The sequence below is a fragment of the Aythya marila genome, assembly GCF_965140915.1.
Source record: "Aythya marila genome assembly, chromosome: 1".
Lineage (NCBI taxonomy): Eukaryota > Metazoa > Chordata > Aves > Anseriformes > Anatidae > Aythya > Aythya marila.
This window is the reverse complement of record NC_139042.1, coordinates 103,445,085-103,455,274: the sequence shown is the minus strand read 5'-3', so window position 1 is coordinate 103,455,274 and position 10,190 is coordinate 103,445,085. Positions and strand designations below refer to the sequence as shown.

General features: G+C 40.9%; 1 protein-coding gene across 1 annotated transcript; it reads left to right on the top strand.

Annotated features, from left to right (window-relative positions):
- Positions 1–789: 789 nt before the first annotated feature.
- Positions 790–1,458, top strand: LOC309876504 (claudin-17-like; the record flags this gene model as incomplete). The annotated part of the gene is made up of 1 exon (XM_082756872.1): positions 790–1,458. One exon carries the CDS (start codon positions 790–792, stop codon positions 1,456–1,458), a length of 669 nt encoding a protein of 222 aa, XP_082612998.1.
- Between the last annotated feature and the right edge of the window lie 8,732 nt (positions 1,459–10,190).

Genomic DNA, 10,190 nt, shown 5'->3' with positions numbered 1-10,190 from the left:
AAGGAGAAGCTGTGAAACCCTGCCAGCTATTTTGTCATCCTTGTGAATTATGCAGCTGGTAGAGTAAAGCTTTGATGTTGATTGGAATACTTGACTTTCCTGTACCTGTCTAATATCATGATTATACTTTTGTGTTTGATCAAAACGAGGAATCTACATTGAAGACCTACACCAACTACTTTCCAGCTTGATTTAAAATAAAAAAATAATAATAGAAAAAAATCAGATGTTTTCCGAGGGTTATAGTACTTAAAAAGTAAGCCCCACACCAAGTCTAAGATTAGCTTTTGTCATAAGAACAACCATAATGACCTATTTTATATAATATTTTAGCAGATGGAAGTTCAGACTTTCTGCACTGAATTTCAACATAGCTGCAATCTTGCAGTTAGGAAATGATTAGCCCTGCAATTAGGTGCCTTTAATTGAATCCCTGGCACTTGCTTAATTATAACATCACTACTGACACAATATGAAAAGCAGTAAAATCAACCCCTCCCTAGTTCCCCATTGGCTGGAAACTTGTTAAGCTTGATGGGTAGGTGCAGTAGTTGGAGGGGATTTCAAAGCAAATAAATAGCAGCTCCCTCTAGCTAGTCAGAAATGGATTTCCACCTGTGTGAACCTCCGACTGGGGAGAGCTGCTCTTAAAAAAACTTAACTTGCTGTATGAGGAAACTACCAGAGAAAGTATTGTCTCTCAGGCTTCATAATTCTACGAAAGAGTGATTTTGGAAGACTTGCTAGGCCACTTTGCTTGAGGTACCTTTTTTTTTTTTCAGAAGGAGCATGGCTTGCTGTGCATTACAAATCACCGGGCTAATATTCGGAGGTGTGGGCATGGTCGGGACTTTGGCAGCTACAATTATGCCACAATGGAGAGTTTCTGCCCACATTGAGAGTAACATCGTGGTGTTTGAGACTATCTGGGAAGGACTGTGGATGAACTGCGTCAGCCAGATGGGCATCAGGCTGCAGTGCAAATTCTACAAATCTATCCTAGCTCTGCCCCCATCCTTAGAGACATTCAGAGCCCTCATGTGCATTGCGGTGCTCCTGTCAATCATTGCCTTTTTGTTGGCCATTGTCGGTGTGAAGTACACTCACAGGACCAAGGAGAATCCCCAGAGCATCAGTATCTTCATCCTGGTAGCTGGAATTGCCTTTCTCCTGACGGGCATCCTCGTTCTGATCCCTGTGTCCTGGACTGGTGGCAGTATCATTCGTGACTTCTATAATCCAAAAGTCCCTACACCACTGAAACGAGAACTGGGAGCTGCTCTCTATGTGGGCTGGGCGAGTGCTGCACTCCTCGTTGCTGCAGGAGCAATGTACTGTAGCTTCTGGTGCTGGGCTGGTAAATCCCCAAAATCCAGGTATCCATCACTTTCTCCCAACAGATTGCACAAACCTGGCTCTGCAGGAGGGCCATCCGTAAGCATGCAGGCGTATGTGTAGCTGCTACCTGTGACCTTTCTGCTTAGCACATTGATATGTACTGATTGAATCAGTACCTAACTAAACTGTGAGTCTGTAACGGAGGAACAAATTTTTAGTTTGCTATTTACTATTAACATACATATCTGATCTCTAACATGACTACAGGAAATGTTATTACACGGGCATTATGTTAGACCTCAGCCTGAAGAAAAATCTCACTATTTTATAGGAATGAAAACTGGCATGGGAACAGCAGCAGCTAGGAGCCTCTCACAGAAGACTAAGAGAGTATGGCTGGGCTGGAAGGCGGGCATCTATTGTGCAATAGTACCTTTGCCCTCCCCTAAGCCTGTGACATGCAAAGGGAGCAGTGCATTTATTCTAAGGTAAAGTTTTTGTCAGGACTGTCCCAGGACAGTGATGAGAAGCATGGATTGGCAGCATGGTGGAAGCAGTTGCTGAATGACTGGAGAAGCCCCCAGTGATCTTATTTTCAATATCAGCACACAAATGTTCATGCTCCCCTGTTAGAGATCTTTGTGATTGACTATGTGTTTCACAGATGCTTGCAGAGTTGATGTATACTTCGTACCTCTTATGCAGGGCACAGAATCCATCTCGTGGAATAATAAATTTTTTATTCACTTCACCAGCCTTTGTCATGAATGTATTAGCTTCCCGTTGCCTAGTACCTTCCATCTTTAATGGTTTCTCCTGTTCTATAGATAGCATCTCCTCTTCTATAAAATTCAGGACAGACTACCTGTCTTTATGCACTTTAAAGCACTGTGGTAATGTCAAGTATAATTAAACAAGCCAGGCAAATGTAAATGTGCAATCCCCACTTGCCCGTTGGGGGATCAAGAGTTCCTGTCTTCATCTTCCATTATCCTCACAAAAGCTAAGCCCCAATGTTGTTCTGACTGCTTTGTGTTTGCAAGACTCACTTTAAAGCATGAGCCAAGCAGTCTGATGCTTGTCCGTCCAATGTGCAGAATCCAACAGTATTTGCAGCTATTATTATTATTTTTTTTTTTTCACAGCTGAAAACTTGGGACCTGCTTTTGAATGCATGTGTATCACAATATTGATAAGTGACCAAAGAAGTTCCATTTAAAAACAATTTTTCTTGTTCTTCACACAGTAGTTATAGATGGTACCATTTCATTGATAATTTAATGACACAGGTGGACAGCTTGATCCTTTTCTATGTCTTTGACTGGTAATCTGAAAACCAGGTTTAATGACTTTTCAAGTTATGCAGAGCAATGCCTCTATATGTTCATTCGACTGTTCAATTTGAAGAACATAGAAAGCTTCATTTAATTAAATAAGCCTTTTGTTAACTTGACTTCAGATGAACCTAAATGAAACAGTGCCATCAAACAGGGATATTCATGATATATATTAGCTAATGTTCATTACACTTAGGGCAAACCATCTTTTAGTGAGAATTTTCCACCAGAAACAGGCTTAAAGTATCCTGCTCATCACTTGAACTGTCAAATCATCACTTATTAATTCCAGATAAGCCTGTAAGAGAACATTTGTAAATAGATTTTCTGGTACTAAAGTATATATTTTGATGTTGCCTTATAGCTGCTGATGCTACCATATTTGTGGTACACACAGTGCCACAGATGTGTCATAGCAGCTCTCTTTGGGCCAGACTGCTCATTTCAATGGAATTGTGCTTCTGAGTTTGGTTACAGTTTATACTACTCTGAAGAATTTCACCTGTTATTTTATTGTATTTTTGTCCTATAATACATATTTTGTTTAATAAATGTTTGGTTTGTGAGCCAGAATTTTGGATTTTGGATTGATTTAGATCTGACATTTGTGATTAACCCAGCAGAGGATGAAGACATTTGTAATGCAAATTTGATACACACTTATATGTAGGCAATGGATTTAAATTACGATGTATGCAATATAATGCCACTTTATGTAGATACAAGTGCTTAAGATGTAATAAAGTGCAGTTTTCTACAACATTAATTAAAGGATCCTGAATGCTTCCACTATCAGTGGGATGATCTAGAAATCAATTTTGAACTGGGTGTGCCATTTACAGTAGTAGCGTTATTTTCAAAGAATTTAAAGATGAAACTGCTCTATTTGAGCATTTGGCATTCATTTCAAAGAAAACCTGAGCTTTTTATGTCTAATATTAACACCTGATGTCTGCAAATTACTCCACCTTTTTCTGTTGCCAGTTAACCTAAAGATGAGCTCAGACAAAATCTCTGATCTCAGACAATAATATACTTGCGTATGTTTGGAATCTGACCTTGATTCCAACTGTACAGCTAGGCTGGACTGCTGTTTGGATGTGTGGGATTTTATTGACACAAATGGCAATTTCCAGTGATGTGATTTAGCGCTTTACACTCACCCACATATGTTTAAGAGCCTGTGGCACTAAAATCTCTGAATTCGATAAAGGAACAAATTTCTCATGAGAAGCTAATTTGCAAGAGATGTAACACAGTGGTTAACTTTCTGCCTTTGAACAGAACAGAAACTCCTTTGTAGGGGATGCCAGTGTGGGAGAAACCCATAAAATGATTACAAAATATTTTACCTCTGTATGTGAGGAATGTATTTGTTTAAATAAACTGTATGGGTGCATTTGCATCTGTTAAAGTAGGCAGAGTTTTTTTCTTCTTCCTTTTCCCCTATTCAAAGCTTGTGATGCGCAGAACTGGCTAGCTGGAAGCTGCAGTTTGGAGGTGTCAGAATGAAAAGGAAGTTCTAAGTTCTTTAACAAAACAAAACAAAACAAACAAAGGAAACGGTGGGTGAGCATCAGAAATAAACTTCTGCTCTTCATGAGTTATCTGAAGGTATCGCTTGGCAAGAGCTGGGCTTGACAGGAGTGATGGAGGATCTTGCACAGGTCTCTGTGGTCCAATGTGGCGCTTTCTAGCCTCTGGCTGCCACTCCAGAAAAGCTTCTGCCCCTTCTGGATTATACCCAGACAGACCTGATCTCAGGTACCCCCATGTGTCTATGACAACTGTTGGTGCTTATTTAAATGTCTGAATGCCTCCTTCCTGTGTGATACGGATGAGAGACAAGATTCTCAGAAACACGTGTACTGCAGTGAAGACATTTAGGGAAACAGCCACTTCTTCACACTGCTTAGTGCACTAGGGCTGTGGAAACAGAGCAGTGGTTACACGCTACATGCTGGAGGACCAAGAGGAAGCAGGGCATGAGGGCAGGGCTATTAACAGGACTTTTATCTCAGAAGAAAAGGACTAACATGTGGGTGTCATTTGATGTGGATGGGCTAGTGATTAGTAAAACATTCTGTCAGGTTTTCATGTGCTCTGCTTCTATTGAGGAGTGGAGGTGGTAAACTTCGCTTTGGTGTTATGATGTTCACATTTCTCTAGGCACAACTGTAAGAAACTTCAGGCCTGCCATATTTGTTAATAACAGTTGATTAAATATTGTGGTTAAATATTTAGTTTAATATCCTGATGTTATCATATACTTTAATATTTTGTAACTGCAGGATAAAATAGCTTTGGAAATAGGACTGAATAGCTGATATTTGGCTATGTATTTGAAAAATATCTGAAGCCTTCAGGTTGCTTTTTTTTTTTTTAAATATTGTATCATTGTTTCTTTTCTTTTCTTTTCTTTTCTTTTCTTTTCTTTTCTTTTCTTTTCTTTTCTTTTCTTTTCTTTTCTTTTCTTTTCTTTTCTTTTCTTTTCTTTTCTTTTCTTTTCTTTTCTTTTCTCTTTTTCTCTTCTCTTCTCTTCTCTTCTCTTCTCTTCTCTTCTCTTCTCTTCTCTTCTCTTCTCTTCTCTTCTCTTCTTTATTTTTTATTTATTTTTTTATTAAAGGGGATGAATGTATTTCCCTATTGCAGGAAAAGACAGCTTCAGTATTTTTACAATGTCCTTTTCTGATTCAGTCTTGTTTTTACATTATGTGTTAGGTTTTAGTAGATAATAAACAAAGTGGGTCTGATTCCTTGGGAAATAAAATACACAAAACTGATTTAGTGCCGACTTCCAAGACTTGCCTATAAGAAGTTTCCTGAAGCAAGTCAATATTTCAAAAGCTGGTCCCAAAATGTATATTCATCTCTGCAATGAAAAGATTGTGGAGCAAATAATCCCCCACTAAGATGCAGCCAAGGGAACATATTTATGACAAAAAGTGATGGCTTAGCAAAACATTTCATTATAACAGAAAGATGAATCGGATGGGTTTTGAGACAAATGAATGCATGCAGTCATCAGTCCTGATATGCAGAGACAAACCTCTGTGGGCAAAACATTATCACTAAACAAGTTTATGTTAACAAATGTTGCAACTGCCCTGAAAATCAACAAGACTCAGAAAGTCAGAAATGGGATCTTGATTGTGTCCTTCTGATTGACTATAACTGTCCTTTTGAAAAAGGCACAAGAAGTCTTTCCAGGGGAGTCCTACATCATCTTTGAAAACTGGGACAGAGCTGACCCACCAAACAAACACTTCCTTTACTTTCTCTCTGGTACAGAAATGTTCTCTGACTTGAATGCTTTGGTAACCTAATTTGAGTTTCAGAGTCCAAGTAAGACTAATATGACATTTTATGACTACGTTAAGTAACAAAAAGAAAAAGAAAACAAAAAATACCCTGATATGTAGGACATTTACAGCAGAAAAGATCTGTGACAGTGCTTATTGTGTTCAGTTGCCCCTTGCAGAAAATGTTCCAGCTGTCAATGAGGACAAACCAAAAATATTCAAAAGCACAAAGATTTTTTTTTTTTTTGCAACATCAAGGAACAGAACTGGCTAAGGAAAGGGTTGTGATATCAGTGCTAACAAGCCACGTGCACCCACAGAGTCAGCACCAGAGGGTCTGTTCAGTTCCAGGTATCAGAATGGAAGGACACTGGTGTGTCCTCATGGATAATATAAACAACAACATCATTTTAAAAACAATTAAAGGGAAAAGGGAAAATACTATATTGAACTCTTCTGTCTGTACCAAAAGAAAAGCAGAATACAAAAGGCTGCTAGAGAATCTTATCGCTACACTTGCAGTCCTTTAAAAATGAAAGAGTGAACTACTTTTACCATTAGGCTTTTTATTCTTTTATCCTGTCATTTACCTGTCCCTTCTAAAAGTCTCCTCACTTGAATATATCATCACCTGAACAGTGTGAAGTTTTGAGGCATTATAGAAAAGTAAACTTTACTGTGCTTTTACTTGCTGTTACCAGCCAATTCAAATAGGAAGCACAGTGGCACGTGTGTACTCCTGCAGAGATTTTGTATCAAAGTGACATTTTTCTTCAAAATGCCTCCTTCATGTAGGTCCTACAAACCAGAAGAAATCTTGCTGGTAAGATGAGTTTTAAGAAGAAGTGTCATTTTAATCAAGAATTCTGGATCTGCCTGTTATCCAGGAGTGCTCACCGCTTGAGTTGTAGTGATTGCTGCTGTGACAAGGGAAGCAGAGCTGGAGAATCTGGAGGCAGCTCTGTGCTCTGAGGAGGGAACTGACAGAATTGCCTCAAGATGTTTGAACTGATCATCCTACTTCTGTTGCCTCAATAATAAACAAACACTACCTGTATGTCCATTACTAGCAATGAATTTAACATGCAGTTCTCTCCAGCATTCCCTTTTTTGTTGACACCTCACTTCTTCTAATAACAGCAAGAAGAGCTCACAATTTAAATGACAAATCCAGCACCTGTGTGGAAAAAAAAAAAAAAAAAAAAAAAAAGACACTTAAAAAATAGAAACCACAAACCCATCAAGTTCTGTTCTGTCAAACTGAATAATGCATTAAACTTGCTAAATCTCTGTTGCCCATTTCTGCTATGGACCTTAATCTGTGGTCTTTGTCTCATTACCGTGAAGTAGTCCCTGATTGCCAAATGACAAAGATGATGATGCTAGTACATTAGTGTTTCAGCTTCTATCCGATGGATGAGTGACTGACAGAATGATAAGCAATGTTTATTCATTCAGAGTTTCCACTGTAATGCCAGATGGTGCTGGGAGATAGAAAATAATCTCTAGACCCCAACAAACATTTCCTCGCATACTGTCACATTCATCCTGAATTTAGTAAAAATTGGCAATGTAAACTCCACGTGTTGAAGAAAAGTATGTTGTTAACTAAGTACTTTTTGTGAGGCCAAGTTTCACAGGTTAGCCTGAGTCCTGGTCTCTCAAGGCCCAGCATGTTGCCCATTGACACATCCAACATGCCAGCCACAAGTTCTTACTGCACCAACCCTGGTGGCTGCTGCAGCCATGCAAGTGGAGATGTGAGGAAGGCCAATGCTGGTGTTAAGCTCCTGCCTGCAGCCCCAGGATAGAGGACACACGACAGCAGGGCTTTGCAGGGCTATAAAGGAACAACACTCTCATTCCCTTGCATGAAGGCAATTGTGTGCCAGGCTGATATTGTCTGGCTGCAAGACTCACCCTGCCTCCTTACACTCATTTCCTGCTTCAATATGGGTTCTTCACAGGCCACAGCTTCCTTCATGGCATGTTCACCCCCTATGGAATGAGTTCTCCACAGCCTGTCTGATGGTTATATACTCGAGCATCAGCTCTCCACAGGCTGCAGGGACATCTCTGCTTGGGTGCCTGGGGCACTGCCTGCCCCCCTCCTCCTCTGCCCTGGGTGTCTGCAGGGCCATTTCTCACGATTTCCCTCAGTGTTCCTTGCTGTGTGGTGTTTGTCCTCCCTTCCCCAGGCTGTCCCTGAGGCACCACCATCTTAGTGCCATGCAGAGAGGGCCTTAGAGCCAGTGAGAACATGGTGCAGCCCTGGCCTCCCCTTATACAGTAGCTCTGCAGCACTCCACTGCCAGAACCTGGGCACTTGCACCTACGTGTAACCCCACAGAAAATTTCCTGCTGAGTGCAGTGGTGAAGGATGGCTATGGGGCTGCCAAGGTGGTGTGATGCCCTTCCTGCACACCAGCCCTCAGCCCAGAGAGGTGAGCTGGCCTGGGACAGGGATGCTTCTGTGGCTGGACACTGCTCAGCCACCACCAAGCCCAGATGGGACAGCAGCCCCGAGGGCAAGGGTGGCATTGGAGGTGGGCAAGGGTGCAGGTAGATCGTGTGGCAGCACCATACTGCAGCTGGCCTTGCGCACCAGCAGCCTGACACTGGGTGGAGTGGAAGATGTTATGGAGCCTGTTGGTGCATGCAGGGGCTTACATACCCTGTCCATAATAGTGTAATGCAATGTCTCTGTGTCGGGGCTTGAAGATCTCCTGGAGCCCAGGTTTTCACATGTCCATGGTGCTGTGTTAGTACGTGCCTTCTCTCTACCAGTGTTTGCCTCCATTTCCCGAATCTATTTTTGTGCATGTCTCTTCAAGCAGGAAAATACAGTGATTATCAAAGTAATTATCAGGAAATGAAGTTTGTGGATTAAGAGACTCAAATTGCCGAGGGATGTGTACAGGGTGATGAAGTGTTGGTTAACATAGGCAACAAAAAACACTGATCTGTCTCTGGGCAGAGCAGCAGCCACTTCCTCTCCCTGGTGTTTGGGCTCACCGCACCCATTACCTGGTTTGTGTGCCACCCAAAAATGTGTTTGACATCCCACAGTTTGGAAACACTCCACTGTCAAGAGCTACTTACGTGCTAATCTTTCTTTGAGCGCTGCCAGTAACAAATTATCCTTCCAGAGAAACTGAGCATTCCTTTGTGGTGCTCTGTTTGTAAACCCATGACTCAGCTGGCCTTACAGTACCAGCACATCATTTCAGACCAATACCATTTCACATGGAGAGACAAAACACTCTTAAAAGCTTTTGAAGTGAAGTAAAGGTTTGAAGTTAGAGGTAGTATTTCTTATTAAACCAAATAGCGTAGGGATACAAGACTTTGGAGATAGATGTTCAAGTTGTTTTATTACACTCATGAGTTAGGAGTGAGGGTAAAATTCAAAATTTGTTGAAGTCAATGGAAAGGTTCATGTTATGTTCGATAGATCTTTTAAGTATCAGACATGTCAATATCAGTTATGTTTATCTGGAATCAGCTGTCAGTGTTCCTGGAGATGTTTGCTCAGTTGCTCAGAGTTTCATATAGAGATGAATAACACCCTGCAAACTGCCTGTCAAAATCTGGGTTTCGGCATTCTTTCTCCTTGGCATTTCTGGAACAGTCCACCAACTCCTCATGCATGCACATTTGCACATACACTCACATAATAGAGACATGATGGCTATGTACGCTGAAATTATTTTCCATTATTTAAAAAGTGTTTCCAGATTACACAATCTGTTATGTCATTGGTAGAATGAATGTTGCTAAACATCAAGATTTAACAAAGATGAGAACATACTCAAATACACTTTACTCACAGTGTATTTATTTCCCTAATTAATGGCTGCAAATCCACCCCTCCCTATAAAATACATTTTGGGATTTTTTAAAGTATGTTTTCCTGTCAGTAGGGAAGTTTATGAATCCAGGTTTCATCCAGGTTACTGTACTATTTCCCTTACAGTAGCTTATGTTAAGGGCTACCACAGGCAGTGCAAGCTGCCAGACATCCTCCAGTTGGTAGGAGACCATGGATGCAGAGCTGGGCACAGCCAGCACCCCACCAGCCATCTGCTGCCCAGGCCAGTGTTACTCACTTGAGCTACTGTGGGAGCTGGACAGACAGAAAGAATAACTGCAGAAAACTCATGTTCATGAGAAGAGTTGAAAATGTGTTTTTAATGAGGTTTGATGCTAACAT